Source organism: Lipotes vexillifer, unplaced genomic scaffold (assembly GCF_000442215.2).
Source record: "Lipotes vexillifer unplaced genomic scaffold, Lipotes_vexillifer_v1.1 scaffold815, whole genome shotgun sequence".
Lineage (NCBI taxonomy): Eukaryota > Metazoa > Chordata > Mammalia > Artiodactyla > Lipotidae > Lipotes > Lipotes vexillifer.
In genome coordinates this window covers 403,897-426,276 of record NW_006773723.1, presented here as the reverse complement: position 1 = coordinate 426,276, position 22,380 = coordinate 403,897, and the positions used below count along the sequence as shown (strand labels likewise).

Sequence of the window (22,380 nt, the reverse complement as noted above, 5' to 3'; positions counted from 1 at the left end):
CCCAAAAAAAAAAAAAAAAAAAAAAAAAAAAGAACAGATGAGGGCTGGACCTATGCCCTACTTAACCCAAGGTCAAGTTTATAAAGAAATGATATTCCAGTATGTGGTCATTATGAAGCCTGCTTGAGACTCAATTAAGTTTTAAATTATAGTTTTATAAAATATGCCTTGACATTATTATTCCATGGTGCCAACCTGGGCATTCCTCACAGGAAACAAACAAACAAAACCCTCAATCATAGACCTCTCAGAGTTAAATCCTACATGGATGTGGTTTGGCTTCTTAGCCAAAGAAGCATCTACAAATCACTCACTTGATCAAGGCATTAGTATAAATCTGCTAATGGAATCGAGTTTAGAAGGCACATTGTACAGACAGAGCTTTGTTCAGGTCACACAATTGCATGGATGAACTGACAGAGATTCAACTGGAATATGGCTTGAAGAGTTCTGCTCTAGGGTGTAAAGATACATTTAGTTACGTTCATATTAGTTTTGCTGTGATTCCATGCCAGTAATGGAGAAATTTGTAACTGTTAAGCATTGCTTGCTTTTACATTGCCATTACATTTAATGCTTTGATCAAAAGTGCTTGAATGGTGAATATCTTTGCTACTGGGAAATTAAGTCAAGTTTTAAGTCAATTGCCATCCTGATAGAGCCAAAACATTTCAAGAGTAAAGGTCTTGTTTCTGACTGCCAAAGTTAACAGATCTTCATAGAGTGGTACAGAAGTTACCAAAGAACAGAGAATAGAATCATTGATAGACTGAAAAGTGGCATTTTTATCCAGGAATTTTTCATGTATTGTTTTGTGAGGCAGAGGTTGTGTGAACACCAGGTGCCAATCACACAGCACCAGTGGATTTGCAAGATTATAGGACTGGGGAAAAAATGAAGATTAAGCATGGGGTACAATGGAGATTATTTATGGTAATGAATTGTGTAATTTCTCTAGACAGAGTTGGATTAATGTTCATCCTGAAGAGAGATTACAGGAGGTCTGATTCTTGCAGTAAACAAATATTAAGCAGATCATACATGTACAGCATATGAATCAAGAGTCCTAAAGCATATATGATTTATCATTTACAAGGGGAAACAACCTGTTCCCTAACTGTGCACAGGAGATGCACTGGAGTCTAGTGAAGTGGGTAGAGACAGTGTCCTCTGTGCCACAAGGCTTCTTCCTTCAAAGCCTTGAAGGGTCTATCAGGTTGTCACAGCCCAGCAGCTGCAACCCCAGTTGTGACGAGCACCCCGCCCTCCTGCGGCTGTCATGGAAACCAACTGTGCCTGCCCCATTGGCAGGTTGCCTGGACCCTGGAAGAAGTAATGGGGGATCCGGGTGGCACAGTGTGTCCATGCTTTGTACAGTTACAGAGTCTGACCCCCAGAGTCTGCTCTTCCTTTTGGGGGTGTGGTCGTTTGTGGCAGGGGATGCGCGCATCCTCAGGGCGGACCTCAGGCTGCTGCCCCACTCCCCAACCTCGGAAACATTGCGCTCAGTTTTAGAATCAGCCTTGGATGGATTTGTAGAGCTTTTGCCATCGACTGCTTTTTAGAAGACGGTGCCCTCTGTACCTGCCTTTCATGTTCACACTAAAATAGCATCTTCTTTAAATTTCCAAACAATACACTGAGAAGGGCACGCTTTGGTGAGATTCTCTCCAAAAATGTTAACAACCTCAGTCTAATCATGCGAAAACATCAGACAACCCAGGTTGAGAGACATCCTACAAAATCAATGACAAATAATCTTCAAAAGCAGTATGTTTTTGTCAGGCAAGTCAGATGACCAGAGGGCCAAACCCCTATAATTTTGCCACTCCAAAATAATGACCATTAACATCTTAAAGCATACTAGAGTCTTTGCATTTCTATTCCCATATTTTCTTTAAGGAAAATAATATTATTCTGTTGTGCCTGTAGTTACTTAACTGCTTTATTCACTTAAAGGTGTCCTGTGAACAAATTTATCTGAGAAGTAAGTGTTGATGGACTCTGAGTTGAGTGTCTCTGTCTGTGGATAAGGACTCAGGGCGGAGACCTTCACATCGTGTCATTGCCGCTCACCCTTCTTGACACAGTGGAGCCGTGGACACCACCAGGTCAGCCCACCAGGGACTTTGTAGTCAGGGAGTCGCTCCATACAATTTAGCTCTTCACCTTCTTGAGCTGCAGGCATCCAGGGAACTTCCGTGATTTGCTCTAAAAAGTGCCTCCCTTGCTGGAATTGAGGGTGAGAAATTTCTTGAGCAGGTTTTCACATTCAGTGGACAAATAGAAGGAAATATGGTGGATTCCACTCAGTACCTGTTCCTCCTGTTCCTTTAAGTTCTGTCCATCAAAAGGCAGGGATCAGTGACCAGTGTATTTATAGGATGACTCAGGCTCCCCACATCCACTGTGAGGCTATCTTACTTCTGGCCTTGACAGCACAAGGGGGTGGGGGGCTGGCACACAGGGTATCCCACTTACTGCCAAAGGTGAATTCGTGGCTGAAGCCAAAGTCTGCAACCTTGACGTTCAAGTCAGCACCCAGGGTGGATTTTCTGGCTGCAATACTGTACAGTGGGCATTCTTTGCCAGAATTTGCCTGGGGCCTCTTTCTCTTTCATGCTGCCATGAACCACCAGGTAATGGAACGTCTCACCTTCACCAGCATACTCCACGTCAAGGTAGAGTGTTTCCTCCGTCTCCGTCACTTCATATAATTTCGTCATGTTGGGGTGACCCAAGGCCTTCATTATCTTGACTTTGTGGGATCGTCTCTGGAGCCCCGAGGAGTTCTGCTGCCTCTTGTTAATGATCTTCACGGCCACCTCTTTCCCAGTCAGGATGTGCCGGGGCCACCTCACCTTGATGAAGGTATCCTTGTTGGTGGTCATTGCCCACGTGGGTCTCATCCTTCTCTGTGGCAGACATGGAGGCAAGAGGCCTTGCAGCGGATTGCCTTTACTGCATAGACAAAGTGCCCCAAGGTCAGCTTAAAATTGAGAAAAGCTGGTGAAAAACTTGATCCAAATCACCTCAAAAGAAAATCACTTCCAAAGCCCACCTGAAAAACTGATCTTTATAATAGAACCAAAGCACAGGGCCAGACAAAAATGAATATAAACGAACAACAAATATTAACAAACAGACTTTTTGAAGTGAGAAAAATGAATAAAGAAAAATGGGAAAAACAGTATAAAGAAAAAAGACAAATGAGAAAAAGAAATTTAAAAACATGAAAAAAATCAAAAAGAGTAAAGGAAAAGTGAAAAAAATAATAGCAAACAAAATAGTCAAAAACCCTGCAATGCCAAGGAAGAAACTAACTTTGGTCAAAGTCCCTCAGGTCACTGAAAACCAGCTTCCTGAGCTAAAAGATACAAAAAAACTTAGTCCAGGCAGGGTCTTAAATAGGTGCTTGGAATTCCATTACAATGGCTCCTTATGAGGTCATAGCAAGAAATGGACCTAACATGGTTGAGGATAATCCACAGTAGATATTCTCACTTTTTGGTGTCTAAAACTCTTTACTCTTAAAAAAAAAAAAAAAGAAGTTGCAGATTGTACCAATTTACATACTGACCAATCCTAAAATCTAGAATTGCCTGTCTTTTGTAAAACTCTCTTTAACTTTTTAAAAAAATGGAAACTGACATATGTTTCCTGCTTAAAATTCATTATATATATGCTTTCTTTTTTACAGCAGTTTAAGGTTTACAGAAAAAATGAGAGGAAATTGCAGAGTTCCCCAAACCTCCTCCTGACCCTCCCAACAGCATAGTTTTCCATCTTATTAACATCTTGCATCGGTATGTACATTTGTTACAATTGACTCAACATTGATTCATTACTATTAACTAGAGTCGTAAAGTTTACATTGGGGTTCACTTTTTGTGTTGTACATTATGTGGGTTTTGACAAATGTATGGTGACATGTATCCACCATTACAGTGACATATAGAATAGTTTTACTGCCCTAAAGATCCTGTGTTCAACCTGTTCATTCTGCTTTCCTTCTTCCCGAACAACTTGCAACTACTGATCTTTGAACAATCTCCATAGTTTTACTGTTTCCAGTTCATATGATTGTAATCATAATGTATGTAGCCTTTTCAGATTGGCTCCTTTCACTTAGCAATATGTAGTTAAGGTTCCTCCAAGTCTTGTTAGGACACGATAGCTCTTTCATTTTATAGCTAAGTAATATTCCACTATGTGGACTTATATAGAAGTTTGCTTAACCATTCACCAGTTTAAAGATATCTTGGGACTTCCCTGGTGGCACAGTGGTTAAGAATCCACCTGCCACTGCAGGGGACTCCAGTTCGATCCCTGGTCCCGGAAGATTCCACATGCTAAGGAGCAACTAAGCCCGCACACCACAACTGCTGAGCCCACGCGCCGCAACTACTGAGCCCGTGTGCCGCAACTACTGAAGCACAGGCACCTAGAGCCCATGCTCTGCAGCAAGAGAAGCCACTGCAATGAGAAGCCCATGCACCATGGTGAAGAGTAGCCCCCGCTCGCCACAACTAGAGAAAACCCGCGCGCAGCAACGAAGACCCAGCACAGCCATAAATAAATAAATAAATAAATAAATAAATTTTTAAAAATTGGATTATTAAAAAAAAAGGACATCTTTATTGCTCTCAAGTTTTGGCAGTTATGAAAAATTTGCTGAAAACATTTGCATGCAGGTTTTTTGTGTAGACACAAAATTTCAACTCGCTTGGGTAAATACCAAGGATCATAATTGCCGGGTTGTATGGTATTATGTTTAGTTTTACAAGAAACTGTCTTCCCAAGTGGCTGTACCATTTTGCATTCCCACCGACAATGAGAGTTCCTGTGGCTCCACATCCTTGTCAGGATTTGGGCCTGTCCATGTTTTGAGTTTAGCCATTCTAATATGAGTGTAGCGGTATCTCATGGTTGTTTTAATTTGCCGTTCCCTGATAACATACAATGTGGAGCATTTCATATGCTTATTTTCCATCTGTATATCTTCCTTGATAAGATGCCTGTTCAAATCTTTTGCCCATTTTAAATTTTTTTTCTTATTGTTGAGTTTTCAGGGTTCTTTGTACGTGTGGGATACTGGTCCTTTATTAGAAGTGTGTTTTGCAAAGATTGTTCTTCCAGCCTGCAGCTTGGGTTTTCATTCTCCTTTTAATACCCAAAGGGTTCTTTGCAAAGCAGGAGGAGGAGCTGGTGCTCTCTGGCTCACAGTCTTCCCACTGTGTTTGCCTCCTGCACATGCACTTGACCCTTTCCCCCTACCCAGTAGAGTCCCTCAGCCTGACGCTGCCCTAACTCCTCAACTTTTTCAGCTGCCATTGACACAAGTTTATGTGGTGTGTGTCCAACAGACTCATAATGAATGTTTGCAGATGAAAAAGGCCATGCGGCTCCCAGGCCAGCAAAACAACTTCTTAGAGTTGAAGATTGGTCACACCTGTTCCTGGAAGCAGCCTACCCTGCCGTGCCGTGCATCCTGCCATGGTCCTTCCCAGAGTCCCAGCTTAGCATGATGTGGCCTCACTAGTTTTTCCCTGTCCTTCCACTTGCTTGCTTTCTCTTTCTCCTTAATGCCCACCCCCCAAATTCCTGTTTGCATCTTATGCAGAGACATTTCATTAGCTCTTGGACCAGGTCATGTCCAGAGAACCTCATCATAAGTAGACACACACCTGGTGAAGCTGTTCTGAATAATGATCATTCTTTGCAGAGACTTTGGGCCTGTTCACCTGAAGTTATTGAGTCTTTGTATATCTGGGTGTTTAACAACCTCATTTAGCCAGTGATTGGAAGGATAGGGAAGTCCATGCTTCAACCCTGAGCAGCTCCATGAAAGGTATAGATAAGCAGGGAGGGTTGACAAACCAAAGAGTCCAGGCTGAGCAAAACCACTTGCAGGCACTGCTTGCAATATACAAATAACAAGAAAACTAACCCGGCTCTGTGTACCAGCTACTTTCAAATACTCTGTCTCAGCCTGATTGGTAAATCTCTAAATTGAATATTATTATTCTCATTCAGGGGAAGAAACTGAGCATCTATCTACACATAGCTAGCATTGGGATTTAAAATTTCCCAGGACAAGTCAGATGTGCAGAAATGTAACTTTAATTCTTTATAACTGAACTGAAATTTATAACTGAACTCAAATTTCCAAGCCCCTATTTCTTCTGATGGCAGAAAACACTGAATATTTGCAGTGAGAAGTTGCTCAGTCACTTCTTGTTTAAAACTTGGTCTCTTTTATACAAAGATTAAATGAGGTTTGGGAGTCTCTCTTCCCCTTCCTTTCTGTTGATCTGGTGAGTCCTGTTGTACAGATGTTCATGCTGTCCGCTTCCTGAGGGTGCCTCCTGGCTAGGGTTTGGAGAGTGATCCTCCCCCTTTGTATCCCTTACTGAAGTGCTCCAGTTGGCTGTCACTCACCTGGTTTCCAGAGAGAGCAATGCATGTGTTTCTGTGCTTCCTTGCCTGCACCTGGGCGCTTGCTGAGGCTGCTAGGACGCCAAGGCTCAGACACGTCTTCCATACACTCCTCCTTAGGGGGACCTTCCATCCATAGCCCTGCAGTGAGGCTCCCTCTCACCAGTATCCTGAAGAGCATGTTGATTCTTAACTCTCCAGAGTTGTGGGAACATTTTTAGGCATCCCGGTGCCCCCATTGGAGCCAAAACATAGTGGAGGAATAGAGGATGTTTCAAGAATACAGTTCTAAGAGACACTATAAGGCAAATGACATTTCCAGTCAAGTAGCTTCCAGAGTAAGTCAAGGAAGCATACAACAGAGTAGCTTCAAAAGTGCCTTTGCTCGGGCTTCCCTGGTGGCGCAGTGGTTGAGAGTCTGCCTGCCGATGCAGGGGACATGGGTTCGTGCCCCGGTCCGGGAAGATCCCACATGCCGCGGAGCGGCTGGGCCCGTGAGCCATGGCCACTGAGCCTGCGCGTCCGGAGCCTGTGCTCTGCAACGGGAGAGGCCACAACAGTGAGAGGCCCGTGTACCACAAAAAAAAAAAAAAGTGCCTCGCTCAACAGCAAAGTTTGTTCCAAAGGTCAGTGTAATCTTCGGTTACTGCAATGCCCTTCAGTTGTGTAGTTTCTGAAATTTTAACCACCCACACAAAGAAAATCTTTAATAATTAGGAAAAATAAAAAACTATTAAGGTAACATTGCAGATATTAGGTGACCTGATACGAATATATTAAGTCTTTATCAATTTTTAATCAACACGTAATTTTATTTTTCCTGGTTTGCTGTGCATGTATCAAGGTTGCTCCCTACTTGCTTAGGAGGTTATTTCAATAACTGGGATTCCTAGCCTAGAATGGTCATGGGAAAAATGGAAAAGAAGTTACTTTGACAAGTATAGATTGCTTTGGAAAGTGTTGGGCTTTAAATGTCTAGGGGAGCAATGTGTGACAGGTCACACCTTCTACCTGTTTATTTAACGAAAGGTGTAGCATAAAGACGAACTTCATATGTCATTAGAAACCAAGTATTCTGTGTTGGTCCACTCTTAAATTTTATGTGCTTTTTCAGCAGAGGAAAATGTCTAAAATGTCTTTTATATTTTATAGCTATCTTATGTATTTAGATTCTTTTCCACTTCTTGCTTCCAGACAAGTTTGGACCGTACTTGACACGTTGCATAAACTTTAAGATGTGTCCTGCAACTTGTAAGGAAGACCTTGTGAGCAGTGATGCAGTGGTCTATGCATAGAACATGGGTTTAATCATTGAGAACCTTTGTAAGCTTTAATTTGTATAATTTACAGGATATGGTCCTTGTGGTCTGTTAAATAGTAAAGAGGATATTTGAGGAAGTGTATATTGTTTGAGTAGGAAAAAGAAGGATATGGACCATTGATCTGGGGGGGAGTTTTTTGCTTACCCCCCATTGTTTCATGACCTGCTCCTCTTAAGCTTTGGAACTGGAGCACCACCAATAAGTGTTAAGCATCCTATCCCTTCACTCAGCAGTGAGCAGTCAGTATTTCATTTTCAAAGTCACAGAGCATGAGAGAGACCAATAGCATTATTTGTGCTGTGCCAGGTGTCAGCAGGCCTTTCTGGATCATTATGGTGATGTCTTTCCTCCCTAAATAATTTTTACAAATACACTGATGAAGACAGATTTCTGTTATCTGTCTTCGATGGGTCGTAAGTTGAACTAGTAGGATATTTTTCCCTGAAAATATGCACAGTTGTGACCTGGTGTTTAATAGTTTGAGGCTTATTTCTGCCAGAATGAGCACAGCTGAAAGGAATGATGACCCTTTCATCTTTGTAACAATAAAATGGTTTCCTAATGTGTTTCCCTCACTTTGAATGTTAAGTTCACATTCCCCTGGATTTCTGAGCTCCATCTTTTACCCCCTCGGAAACCCCGTGAAGAATACAACTTTGGACCACATGACAGAGCACAGAGGATGAAATTAGTTGCATTAAATAATGATATGACAAAAAGCCTTTCAAAATCTTTGTCACAATGCAACATTCAAGTAACATTAAACAAAACAGAGTAAAAGTAGGCCGCAGAAGAGAGTTCATATCTTGAAAGGAAATTTTGTGAACTAGATCACTTGCAGAATTTGGAAGAGTCATTGGTGAAGAGCCTACATGCTGTGGCTGGGGATCTACTCTCCAGTCATATGTGCAGTCTTTTCTCGTTTATTAATCTTTGGACCTAAAATTAACTGTTAACAGTGTTTTCTTGGTACACTTTTATATTTCTCAAAAAAGCAAGTCTTCATTGCTCAAGTTACATTCAAGAAAATCATGGGGAGTGGGGTGAAGAATAAGATGCACATTTCTATGCAATGTTTCCTGTCTTCCTATTCTAAGTATACGTATTTAAACAACAGCATATATTTTGTAAATTAGTATAAAGATGAACTGTCCTCTAAAAACAGGAAGCAGAGTTTTGATACTGATTTCCTTTATTTCTATCACACCTTGGATTTGTTTTGTTTCAGTTTATTTTTCCCCTGAAAAATCTGATATTTCTTTTTTTTTTTTTCTTTTAACTTTAATTCTACCATGTTGGGTTGTGGGAAAATAGAAGCTTCTGATAGGGTTAATCTAGCTACATAGAATTCCATGCTGAGTATGAACATAATCTTGATCTTTGATTAGATCTGAGCTTGTAATATCTTGTGATTAATCAAAATGGGTTGTACTGTGTGTAGTATAAGTCATCTTCACAGATGGGATAGAGAATCATCAGAGTTCTCTTGAATATTTGTTTTAATCCCTTCTAGGATAAAATGGCTTTGGATCTTTTTTTAAACTTTAAATCAGATTGAGTTCACCAAATAAATGACTAGGAAGAAATATTTTATTTTATTTTATTTTTTGGCTGCGTCGGGTCTTTGTTGCTGCACTCAGGCTTTTTCTAGCTGTGGCGAGCGGGGGCTACTCTTGGTTGCGGTGCACGGGCTTCTCATTGCGGTGGCTTCTCTTGTTGCGGAGCACGGGCTCTAGAGCACAGGCTCAGTAGTTGTGGCACACAGGCTTAGCTGCTCTGCGGCATGTGGGATCTTCCCGGACCGGAGCTCGAACCCGTGTGCCCTGCATTGGCAGGCGGATTCTTAACCACTGCGCCACCGGGGAAGTCCCAAAGAAGAAATTTTGAAGTCCAGTTTTGCTAGGATTATAGGTCGAAAAAGAAGAAACTTGGATTTTAATTCACAGTATTTCACTGAACACACTTCATATGTTAAAAAGAGTTATCTTGTAAAATTTAACAAATATTCCTATTTATTTGTAGTTTGAATAAAAATCTTCATAAAAGAATATAACAAAACACCCTTCATGGAAATAATGTTGAAGTTCTTATTGTTCTCAACAGCATAAAAGATTTTTCAAGATTAATAATCTCCCCTCTTCTAATTATGTAATTCCAGTCTAGTTGAAATCTTACAGCAAAGAGCTTTACTTTGGCAACTAAACTACCTGACATCTAACCCCCAGAGCACAGCAAGAGCGCTCAAACACAAAATGTTTACTGAATGTGTCTGTCATTTCAGCCAACCATTTGGGCCTCACAAGACACAATTTCTCACAAAAGTTGCTCACCAAAAATTGTAAATTGAACTGTCTGCCCCAGAGCCACACACACCGGAGGGGCTCAATAAATACATGTCTATGGTTATATACGAATCATTGAATAAAAGAACTGAAAAAAAACTACAATTCATCCAGTCTACTTCTAGACTGGATTAATGACCCACAGGTATTAAAATAAGAATGATTTCATTTCTCTCTTTTTTTTTTTTTCTATAGGAGACCTGGTGAACCTCCATTGATAAAAGGCTGGCTTCCTTTCTTTGGAGAAGCCCTGAAATTACAAAAAGATCCCCTAAGTTTCATGACTGCCCTTCAAAAGCAGTATGGTGATGTTTTCACTCTTTTCCTCGGGGGTAAGTGGCACTTCAATAAGTTCCTTACTTGTATCATAATTTCTCACTTGTTCTTTAATGTTATATTTTTCTTTAGGCAAAATATGGAATATTTGTACATTATTGTTTTATTTGTAGGCTACTATAAAAGAAAACTATGTTTTTGAGTATAGTAGTCCTCACATTAAAAAAACAAATTATAGAATTCTCTTGAGGGTTCCTAGGGAACCCCACTCTCCTGGTATCACCTGTCGTTTGGTTTGGTTTAGCTTGCCTTTAAGAATTGTTTCTTGGAAAGCTAGATTACATTAATGGACTTGATTTTGTAGAGCAGTTTTAGGTTTACAGAAAACTGATCAGACAGTACAGACAGTTCCCATATATCTCCTCTTTCCCCTGATCATAATTCCCCCTGTTATGAACATCTTTTATTAGTGTGGCACATTTGTTGCAACTGATGAGCCAGTATAGATACAACATTAAAAGTCTGTGGTTTTGGCTTCCCTGGTGGCACAGTGGTTGAGAGTCCGCCTGCCTATGCAGGGGACATGGGTTCGTGCCCTAGTCTGGGAAGATCCCACATGCCGCGGAGCGGCTGGGCCCTTGAGCCATGGCCGCTGAGCCTGCACGTCCAGAGCCTGTGCTCCGCAACAGGAGAGGCCACAACAGTGAGAGGCCCACGTACCGCAAAAAAAAAAAAAAAAAAAGTCTGTGGTTTAGGGGCTTCCTGGTGGGGCAGTGGTTAAGAATCCCCCTGCCAATGCAGGGGACACGGGTTCGAGCCCTGGTCCGGGAAGATCCCACATGCCACGGAGCAACTAAGCCCGTGCACCACAACTACTGACCCTGCACTCTAGAACCCGAGAGCCACAACTACTGAGCCCACATGCCACAACTACTGAAGCCCGCATGCCTAGAGCCTGTGCTCTGCAACAAGAGAAGCCACTGCAGTGAGAAGCCCGTGCACCGCAACAGAGCAGCCCCCGCTCGCCACAACTAGAGAAAAGCCCGCTCGCAGCAACAGAGACCCAACGCAGCCAAAAATAAACAAATAAAATAAATAACTTTATTAAAAAAAAAAAAGTCTGTGGTTTACACTAGAGCCCAGTGTTTGTGTTGTCCAGTCCTTGGGTTTTAACCAATGCAACATGTCATGTATCTTCCAGTACAGTATCACACAGAATAGTTTCACTGGTCTAAAAAATTCCCTGTGTTCCACATATTCATTCCTCTTCTCCCCCTGAGCCCCTAACAGCCATGGATCTAGAATATATTTTTAATTTAAAAGTATTTGTTATGGTTCAGTGCACAGAGAGCAGTGTGGGTCTAGGAATGTTCCACAGCTTTCATTAGCACAGATGTAAATAAAGTAATAATCCTGCTGGTGAAAACAAATATATCTGTTATGGTTCTAACTTCAATAAAATGTTTATAAAACAAGGAAAAAGCACACAGCAGGATCACTACGTAACCCAACATCACTGGGTGCTGAGAAGCTGGAATGTGCTCAGCTCATCCTCCTTGAAGGCCCATGCTCTCCAGCTGTAGCAGCTATCTCTGGCCACCTAACAAACCTCTCCCAAATGTAATGCCTCAAAACAACAGCTGGTCTGGCCTGGGTCACATGTGTGGCTTGAGTCATCTGGCTGACTGGGGCTTAAATGGCCCAAGGTGGCCTCATCACATGCCTGGCTGGATCTCCTTGTCCACATGATGTTTCATCCTCAAGAAGATGTCCTTATGTGGCAGCTAGTATTTCAAGAGGGTGAAAGGAAAATCTGTAAGGCCTCCTGAGGCCTTGGCTCATATGTTACAGAACCTCACTTCCAGCACATTCTCTTAGTACAAGCAAGTCACAGGCCAACCCAGGTTCAAGGCTAGGAAAATAGATTTCCACTTCTTCCTGGGCAGAATGGCAGAGTCACATTGCAAAGGAGCCCATGTAGAAAGAGCCCATGCAGAGTCACATTGCAAAGGAGCCCATGTATCGTGGCCATGTTTGCGTACAGCCTTCCACGTCAGCTTATCACCTGGGCTAGGCATTCCTTTTCTCCACTTGTGTCTGCCCTGTCCCGGAAGGCTAATCTCTACACAGTAGATCATCTACATGCCTTTGCCCTCTGGCTTCTGGCTGGGTGTGCAGGTGGAGGGCAGGAAAGCTGTGTTCTAGCTCTCCACCTCTTACTGGGCTCTGTAACACAGTTTGCTTTCTTTCCCAAGAAAATTGAAGACATCAGGTGTGCTCTCACTCAGATCCCCACGTATCCATCAAATGTTTCACAGTTATCCTTACCACCTCTGCTCCAGTTTCAGAGAATGTTCAAGACAATGCATTTACCTGTCCCCATGACCCTTACTGCCTCCTCTGGGCTGGCATTTCATTATTTCTCCCTCCCATATATGTATCTTCATTATTTTCTCTTGGGTCCTTACCCTAAGCTTCTAACCATGCTTAATCTTTCCTGTATTTTCCTTCTAGTTAACTTTTCACTTCTGTTTTTTCTCTTTTGCATCTAGATTTTTAAAGAGAGTTACCTACCTTTGCTGCCCCCGGTTGTTTAGCTCCCAGAGACCTCCCAGCTGTAACCAGCTTTCTGCCTTGCTGAGGTCGTTAATGGGCCATCACCTGCCTGGACCTCTCTATCTGGTGGACAAAGCTGATCCCTCATTCCTTCTCAAAACACTCTGTTCCTTCACTGCCTTGACACTGTACCTCTGGGTCTTCCACCGATGCTGAGCATTCCTTATCTGGGTCATATTTACATGTGCCTCTTTCTTTGCTCAACCCCTTTTATCTTTCTCTAACAGTCCTTGGAATTTTATGTTCTATTCCTAAAGAATTTAGATAATTTCTTCATACTGTAATTATGTTGCCAAGTATCTGAAGCAACCTTTTGTACATAGAGCAACTTCACTTTTATGCTACCATTTCTGTGTCATTGGAAGGAAAAAGAATGATCCAACTGGATGAAATGGTCAGCATGGTCAGTTTCTCACATGAATAGGTAGTATTTGTTTCATTGCATCTTACTCCCTTGGCTGGCAACTGGCAAGTCTCTTGGAATAGTAATTATGTGCACTCTGATTTCAGAAGAATTGAAATGGAAAAAAAATCATGCGTCTTAGAAACAGAGACATTGTAGTGTATATGGTGATCCTCATGAGGCTCTCCAGGGTCAAGGCTCCACCTACCTCTCCAGCCCCGCCTCTTGCTACTATAATGCACCATTAATACACCAAATTGTTGGAATTTCCTCCTCATATACCATGTCCTTTTGTGCCTCTTTTTTCTGTTGTGGTTCTTTCTGCCAGAATGCTGTTCTTCTATTTCTCAGTCATCCTTGAAAGGTGACTGACATGGATGCATCTTTTGAGGCCATCGTCACGTATCACTTCCTCCCAAAATCCTTCACTGACCATTTCCCTCCCCATATAGTATGTTTGATGCCTTTTCTCCAGGTTCCAATTACCCCTAGTATCACTTCTGTCATGGCATTTAATAAATTGTGAGTGTATTGCTAATTCACTTGTCTATTTCCCTTCATTATTTTCTAACTTCTTTACTGCCAACATTTAGTTCAGAGCTCAGCACTGACTGATTCACAATAAATATTTGATGAGGAAATTCCCAATACCTTAGAGCTGATGAAATACTTTCTATAATAAAAATAAAGGCCATAGCTGGGGCTTCTATTCTAAGTGAGCTTTTGGCTTCATAATACAAAACTGTATTCTTCACTTAAAAAAGTCACTCTTGGGGGGAAATAAATTAGGAGTTTGGGATTAACATATATACACTACTATATATAAAATAGATAATCAACAAGGACCTACTGTATAGTACAGGGAACTCTACTAATTATTCTGTTATAAGCTATGTGGGAAAAGAATCTAAAGAATGGGATGACCCAGCAATCCCACAACTGGGCATATACCCTGAGAAAACCGTAATTCAAAAAGAGTCATGTACCACAATATTCATTGCAGCTCTATTTACAGTAGTCAGGACATGGAAGCAACCTAAGTGTCCATTGACAGATGAATTGATAAAGAAGATGTGGCACGTATATACAATGGAATATTACTCAGCCATAAAAAGAAACGAAATTGAGTTATTTGTAGTAAGGTGGATGGACCTAGAGTCTGTCATACAGAGTGAAGTAAGTCAGAAAGAGAAAAACAAATACCATATGCTAACACATATGTATGGAATCTAAAAAAAAAAAGGTTCTGAAAAACCTAGGGGCAGGACAGGAGTAAAGACACAGACGTAGAGAATGGACTTGAGGACACGGGGAGGGGGAAGGATAAGCTGGGACAAAGTGAGAGAGTGGCATGGACTTATGTATACTACCAAATGTAAAACAGAGAGCTAGTGGGAAGCAGCCGCATAGTACAGGGAGATTAGCTCAGTGCTTTGTGACCACCTAGAGGGGTGGGATAGGGAGGGTGGGAGGGAGACGCAAGAGGGAAGAGATAGGGGGATATATGTATATGTATAGCTGATGCACTTTGTTATAAAGCAGAAACTAACACACCATGGTAAACAATTATACTCCAATAAAGATGTTAAGAAAAAAGAAAACAAACAGAAAACCAGTTTCACTTGTTATCTTCATCTTAGATACTGAGAAGCTTGCTGAATTTCTCATGTCTAAGTAATTTGGCCACGGCTATCTTTTTAAACCCAACAGTAGACACAGCCATAGTTGAATACTAACTGCTACTTCCCTTTAGCTTCTTCCTAGAGTTTGAATAAATTCCTGTCAAAAATCCTTATAATGTATGTGGTTCTAATGATCAGTTTGCAAAATAGCTCATTTGGAAAATGTGAATGAGGAACAGCGTCTCCCACCGTTGTCCCTTGATGTGAGTTCAGTGCGTGTATGTTTCTTGCGTGATGAGCAAATGATTGTCATCCCCAAAAGTCTCAAGGGACATGGATGTCATCTTAATAAAGAAATTGAAAGGTACATCTTTTCATGAGAAACCACGTAAATTCGTGACCTGTCGCAGAAAATAGTTCTCTAATTGGTTTTGTGTGGTGGTGCAGCGGAATCGTTTTCCCTAGATGTCACCCCAGCGAAGCACCACTGTATATCACTGTCAACAGCTAGCGAAATCTCCCTGATAAGAGGGGGAGGATAACGTGGTCATCCTCATAAAATAAAAAGTTTGTTCACAGTTCACTCTTCCAATGAATATTTTCAGCTTGACATTTAAAAAACGTCTATTGAAGAGCCAGCTAAACATGGAGATCAAAAGGTTATAGTTGGGCTTCCCTGGTGGCGCAGTGCTTGAGAGTCCGCCTGCCGATGCAGGAGACGCGGGTTCGTGCCCCGTTTCGGGAAGATCCCACATGCCGCGGAGCGGCTGGGCCCGTGAGCCATGGCCGCTGAGCCTGCGCGTCCGGAGCCTGTGCTCCGCAAATGGGAGAGGCCACAACAGTGAGAGGCCCGCATAACGCAAGGAAAAAAAAAAAAAAAAAAAGGTTATAGTTATGGAAAATTTCTTTAAAATTCCAATTTATCTCATTTCTTGACTGGGCATTTCTATTTCAAATAGTCAAATAGTTGTTCTGAATTCTCTTGGATGTGTTTCTGTACAGCACCAAATATCTGAAAGGAAAGCATCAAAATTCAGGTTATAATGATCCAGATGTCAAACTTCTTGTGTATAAGACATCAAAGTGAATGATGTATATATTTTTTTAACATCTAGTGACATACTTGGCATCATGTAGCTTCACCTTCCTAAAAGAAGTAATTTTGAAGGAAGTGAAAAGGCTGTTGAGTTAGTAAACGATCGTATGCAGGTTATTCAGGAATGCTGGGGTTAATATCTTAAGGCCCAGCCAGCTCCTAAAAAAAGGGAAGACAGTGAAATTATTGGTAAAGAACACATTAAAAATTTTGACCCCATTTCAAATTTACTGCTCAAAAGAATGGTTTTATATATACGTACACTTTTTTGCAAAAGTGAGCCTCATTTTGACATTTATATTTTAGACAAATGCAAACTCTGAAATTCTTTAAATCAATGTATCACATCAGCTGCTGATAGCTTTCTTCTCCCTTCTGAAAACACAGCAAAGGATATTGTTTCTATCTTGTGATCTTTGTGAACTAGGCAACTTGCCTGTTGACACATGGCATTCATTTACATAAAACCACACTGGAACAAAAGTTATTTTTGCTCCAGAATCCATGGCCTTTAGAATAACTTTTCAAATTTCCTTTGTTAAGAAATTTAAATTCATTTTATGAATGTATATGTGTTTTCCTAACTGTCTTATTAAAGATTACAAAGAAACTCTGGTTTTGCATCTCACGTTAGCAGATGGTGGACAGATGGTTTAAATTAATATTAATTTTGGAAAACTTAGCTTAAATTGTTTATACTGAAGATTAAAAGTTGGAAAGCCAGCTAGCATCTCCAGTGTTATTAGTACTTCCAAACCCACTCAAAAAGTAAAATCCAGAAAATCAAAAGGTCTTACTCAGCAATCCACATCTTATTCAGATAAGAGAGTTGGTAAAGCATAATGCCTTGATGTTGAAGAAAATCAAAATAAGAATGAGAAAAAGAAAATACAGATCCCGGAGTGTAAAGAGTCTTGAAAAGAGTGAGAATTTTATCTACAAATTGCTTTAAACAACTCATCAGTAATGATTTTTTAAAAGAACCTGTATGCAACACACTGTTTATTAAAAAAATATTAAAATTGGCTGCTAACCAGACACAGTTTTCTACATTTCGCTTTTACTGTTTTTATTTGAAATTAACCTCATAGTTTCTTCCCATATCCTTACACCCAAGGTGAGACAGAGAAAGAGAGAGAGAGGGAATATATGTGTAGTTTTGATGAATTCTAGATAAAAACTGTAAAGTACATGAAGCCTCTACTTCAGTAGGCCAACAGCCAGTGGCTTCTGCTGCCGTGGCTGAATACAGTTTTGCCTTTCCACTTAGATTTTGATGAATATAGAAAATTGGTAAGAAAAAAATTCAAAATATTCTCTAAAAATTATGTTTTACAGACTGAGCCTTTTATACATTCTCTGAATTTTACTGACTAATTTAAAATAACTTTGTAAAGATATTTATAAGCAAAATCCTTTTGTTTAGTGAAAGGAGAAAAGTATGAATCACCACCTGTGAAAATGCACAGCCTTGCCTAAAATTATATCTTTTGCAAAGTAAGAGAATTCACTCTTTTTTCAATTATTTGTTAGGCAGATGCTGGCAATTTTATTTAATTAAGCTGCCATGGTAAAGCAGGTGTCATAAAATATGCCCAAATCCAATTGATTCCTTTTTTTTTCTTCTCCGGGGGGAAAAGAAAATCCAGTTTACTTTGTAGATACAGCTTTAGGGTCTGACCAGAATGAGTAGTCTCTTCTAGCTTTACCCTCGTTCCTAGATTGGCCCACCTTATTAAATAAATTAAGGGGAAATAGAGTGAATACAATTCAAGTCATACGCTTTATTTTTAGAAAAAGAATTATAGCACATCTATTCATGTATGCTAAAAACTTAAACTCTGTTTTAAAATTGTAAAACAAAAAAACATTTATCCTGTTTCTAGGATTAGGTTGAAAATTATTCAAAACTTTATCCTAAATCTGGTACCAAATGGAATTTAATTTCTGTGATGCTGTTTGAGTTACCATAAATAACAAGCGAGAAGTTGTTCATCTAAGAAAGCTTCACATACACACACACACACACACACACACACACACACACACACACACACACAGGAATGATGAGGTGAAGAGCTAAGTATAGATGATTCGACAAACTTTCATGTCTAATTATTTACTGTTTTCTAGAAGACAAATAAGCGTTAAAGTTGTAGGATCATCTAAATTTCATGTGTGTTCTTGGAAAGGGAAGACTTATTAATGCTAGCATTGAATACTGCCTACCTATTACCTCTAATTAGCAGGAGTCTTAAAGCAGCCCTCCAGTGAGAAGGAGTCAGCATCGTGTAAGAAAAAGAACAGTGCGTGGGGACTGTCTTCTAGTCTAGGCTGTGCCACTAAAAATGGCGGCATGATCTTGGCTCTTAACTTCTCCTGACTTTCTTTAGCTGATAAATGCTGGAGAGGCTGCAACTAGGAATCTCCAAGATCCGTGCCAGTTTGGAGAGACAGACCACAGTATGACTCTGTTCCTCAATGTGCCTTCTTAAAAGAATCACTTGAGGGACTTGTAGGTCCCACCTTCAAGCCTTCTGAATCAGAATCAGGAAGGAATCTGTATTTTTAACCAGTACCCTCAGTTTGGACTGATATATGAAAATGCCAAATGTCACCTCCTCAAAGAACCCTTGTTGATAACTCCAGGCAGACCGAAGCATATTTCACTTCTTGTTGCCCTTACATTGTGTTCCCACCTCTGCTCTATTACTGTCCATAACAATACAATGGTTCCTTTACATCTTTATCTCAAAAGGAAAGAGATCCAACCAAGTATCTGGATGTCAATAAATGTTGAATGAATGCATGAATGAATGGATGAAAGCGTGATTGGATGGGTTCTAGTTTTGAAATCCTCTTTCCGTCACAAATCAATATGAGAGTTTGGACGTGTTACTAAATCTTCCTGAGCTACTATTTTCTCATCGATAAAATGAAAACCTTGGTATTTGTGATTTGTTGTTAGTGTTGAATTAGACATTCATTTGTGAGTACCTGCTTCGTACCACATCTTCATTTATTTGAGTTGAAATTATTGTATCCAATCAAAGCTAAAATAATACCAAGTATGAAAAAGCTCTTTATGCAGTGTAAGTGAACAGTAAAGGAGTAGCATCTTACCAATTTGAGTTGCTTGTTTGTTTTCTGATTGTATTGTTGGGGAAAAATATGAGAAGTGTTTAAGTAATGAATTTTGAGACTATTTAAAAGATAACTTAAATATCTTGGTAGTTTGTTAAAATAAAAATTTGAAGAATAAACTATCTTTTTGAAAGTCATTAAGAATTTCAGAATATTTAACTTCAAGCTTCTAGTGTTTTCCCACCATCTTCCATTTTAAAAAGAAATATGTAGTGGAATTTTGAATCAAATAGATTTTTATCGTACTTTGCATCTTTTGAGATGTGAGTTATTAAGGTCTTTCTAATTTTGATTAAGGTATTCTCAAATTTCAGATATCTTGTTTTGTTTTACTACCACATGAATTGATATTCTCATTTATTTCTTTTAGGAAATTACATAACATTTATCCTGGACCCTTTCCAGTACCAGTCAGTGGTAAAAAATCAAAAATTAAGCTTTCAAATGTTTACTAGTAAATTCTTAATGAGAGTATTTTCTGTCAAAAAGATGATGACATATCATGACCTGAACGACAAGATTCATACTAGCTATCAACTTTTACGAGGGAAGCATTTGGACACACTGATGGAAAACACAATGCAGACTCTAAAACAAGTTTTTGAACCACAACTCTTAAAAACCACAAGTTGGGACACGGAATATTTGTTGACATTCTGCAGCTCAGTAATATTTGAGGTGACATTTACAGCCATACATGGAAATGTTCTCGCTGGCGATAGGAAAGCATTCATGACTGAGTTAAGAGATGATTTTTTTAAATTTGATGGCAAATTCACACATTTAGCATCAGGCATACCCATTGAGCTTCTAGGAAACATCAAGTCTATTCGAACGAAACTTATAAAACAATTGACAACAGAAAACTTAGCCAAGTTACAAGGATGGTCAGAAGTTGTTCAAATGAGGCAAGATATCCTGGAGAAATACTATACGCCCAAGGACACTGAAATAGGAGGTAAGAAACTTCTGAATGATGACTTGTCTAAAATAAAATAATTTACAGTAGACCTTTGAAATAAAAAGACAAAATGGTGACCTTGAGAATTTTTATGCTCTTTCTAATTGGCTAATGATAAAATGTTTTACTCTGAAACAACCCTTTGTGATAATTGATTTTTTTTTTTTTTTTTTTTGCTGAGATGGTAATGCAAGATACTTAACAGGGATAATGAGAAAGAGTATAACTAAGCTGCATTTACTCTTCTTATCTCATCCCCCCTCCCCTCCCCCACCACACACACATTACATTTTAAACTATTCTCATTAAGCAGAAAATTAGACTTCAGAAGCCTATTGGTCCTCATTAGCATGCACTGATCCTTGGCTGGGTCTGTGTCCTAACATCTTTTAATTAGCACACTGCAAATCTAATCAGTGTAATAAACGCTATTAATCTTCCTTTTCACTTATTTTCTCCCAGCACATCATTTAGGCTTGCTCTGGGCCTCTGTGTCAAACACTGTTCCAACTATGTTCTGGACGATGTATTACCTTCTACGGCACCCAGAAGCTATGGCAGTGCTGCGTGACGAAATTGACCATTTGCTGCAGTCAACAGGTCAAAAGAAAGGGCCTGGATTTTCTATCCACCTCACCAGAGAACAATTGGACAGCCTGGTCTACCTTGGTAATTTATTTTTATCTGTTATGAAGAAAAGAAGGTACCTCTCTGCAAAGTCAGTTTATCACTCAAAGCTGTTTACCAAGAGGTGGAGGACACAGCTGCCTAATTGACATAATAACACCCATTTACATCAATTATAAATTATGTAGTTTATAGCTGTAGATACTCTCATTGCATGTAAACATTAAGGCCTAGGTAATTAACTATGTAAGGTATGCAAAAGGCTAAACCAAAGCTTTGCAATTATTTGAAAAAAAAAAGTTTATGCCTATTAAGTCACTAGACTCTGAGCATCTGTTGGTGTGTTAATGCTTTCCAAACGATGCTGGGCTATCTTCACAAGAAAGGTATTCGGGATTAAAAAGGAAAATATTTCAGACAGACAACTTTTGTGCAAAACACACTTATTCTTCCCTCAAATGGTGTCTGTATTTTCAGGCAGAGATTAAGATGTATTATACAGCTTGCAGTGTATGATTTGCAAAAATGTAGTAAGAGTGATTTCCACTGGAAGTTCATGATTTAAACACACTTGGGGAAGAAAAAAAAAAAAAGGAGGGAAGAGAGGGAGGGAGTGAGGGAGGGAAGAGAAAAAGCCACAGCTACAAATTACTTCATGTGAAATGTCAATATTTTATAAAATAGTCACTGGTTCATGAGATATGCATGGTCACTATTTCAAATACGTTTGAGGTCAGAAGTGACTAAGTTACTTTTCTTTTTCTGTGTAGGCCTGTGTGCCTGTAACAGTGAGCTTTTGATAACAGTGGATTCACCTTTTCCGGTTTTGATAAGACCACTCTCATTATGTGAATGAATTTTAATTCCCAAAGTTAAATTCCAATCCAACGAGTTATTCTCTGCTTTGTCTGTATTGACATTTCATCCTGTGGTTTCTTTTACTATACACTATTCCAGGGCCCTTTGGACAAAAGTAGGAGCAAGTCTTTATATATCTCTGTTGCTTCCCTCGTTTGACAATGTAGGCAAGTATTTTAGCCCATGTTGGCCTCAATTTTTTCCCTTTTAAATATGTTCCATGTTCTTTGATGGGAACTTCTGGGAGCAAAGGCCCTACAGGTCTTGATCAATGTTGACCACCAGCTGACATTAAGAAGAATGGCCCCAAGTGTTCTGGAGATTTTTCCCACTGGTTAGGATAAGACCCATCGGAGGCAGTAGCAGGAAGCTTGCCTTGTAGTGACAGTTGGCTAGCTTGTTCAGTCATGCTGTTTTTAGCATACATTATCAAAGTACTTTTATTTATTTTTTTAATTGGAGTATAATTGCTTTACAGTGTTGTGTTAGTTTCTGCTGTAGAACAAAGTGCATTATCAAAGTAATTTTGTATTTGCTTGGAGAAGGAAAATAATCCCAGTATTATTAAAATACAAATATTATTTTATTTTTATTTTCAGAATGACTGGGGACCAAATGCACAAACTTTGCATAAAGTTCTGGGTAGTTGCTTTCATGTAGACACACAGTATTTTC

General features: G+C 39.8%; 1 protein-coding gene across 1 annotated transcript in view; it reads left to right on the top strand.

Moving 5' to 3' along the window:
• The first annotated feature begins 2,926 nt into the window (after nt 1–2,926).
• Nucleotides 2,927–22,380, top strand: part of CYP7B1 (cytochrome P450 family 7 subfamily B member 1) — a 35,452-nt gene continuing 15,998 nt past the window's right edge. Inside the window, exons 1-4 of the mRNA XM_007448497.1 lie at nt 2,927–3,009; nt 10,298–10,434; nt 19,630–20,217; nt 20,683–20,889. Coding sequence (XP_007448559.1) covers nt 2,927–3,009; nt 10,298–10,434; nt 19,630–20,217; nt 20,683–20,889 — 1,015 coding nt within the window. The remainder of the gene's footprint in view (nt 3,010–10,297; nt 10,435–19,629; nt 20,218–20,682; nt 20,890–22,380) is intronic.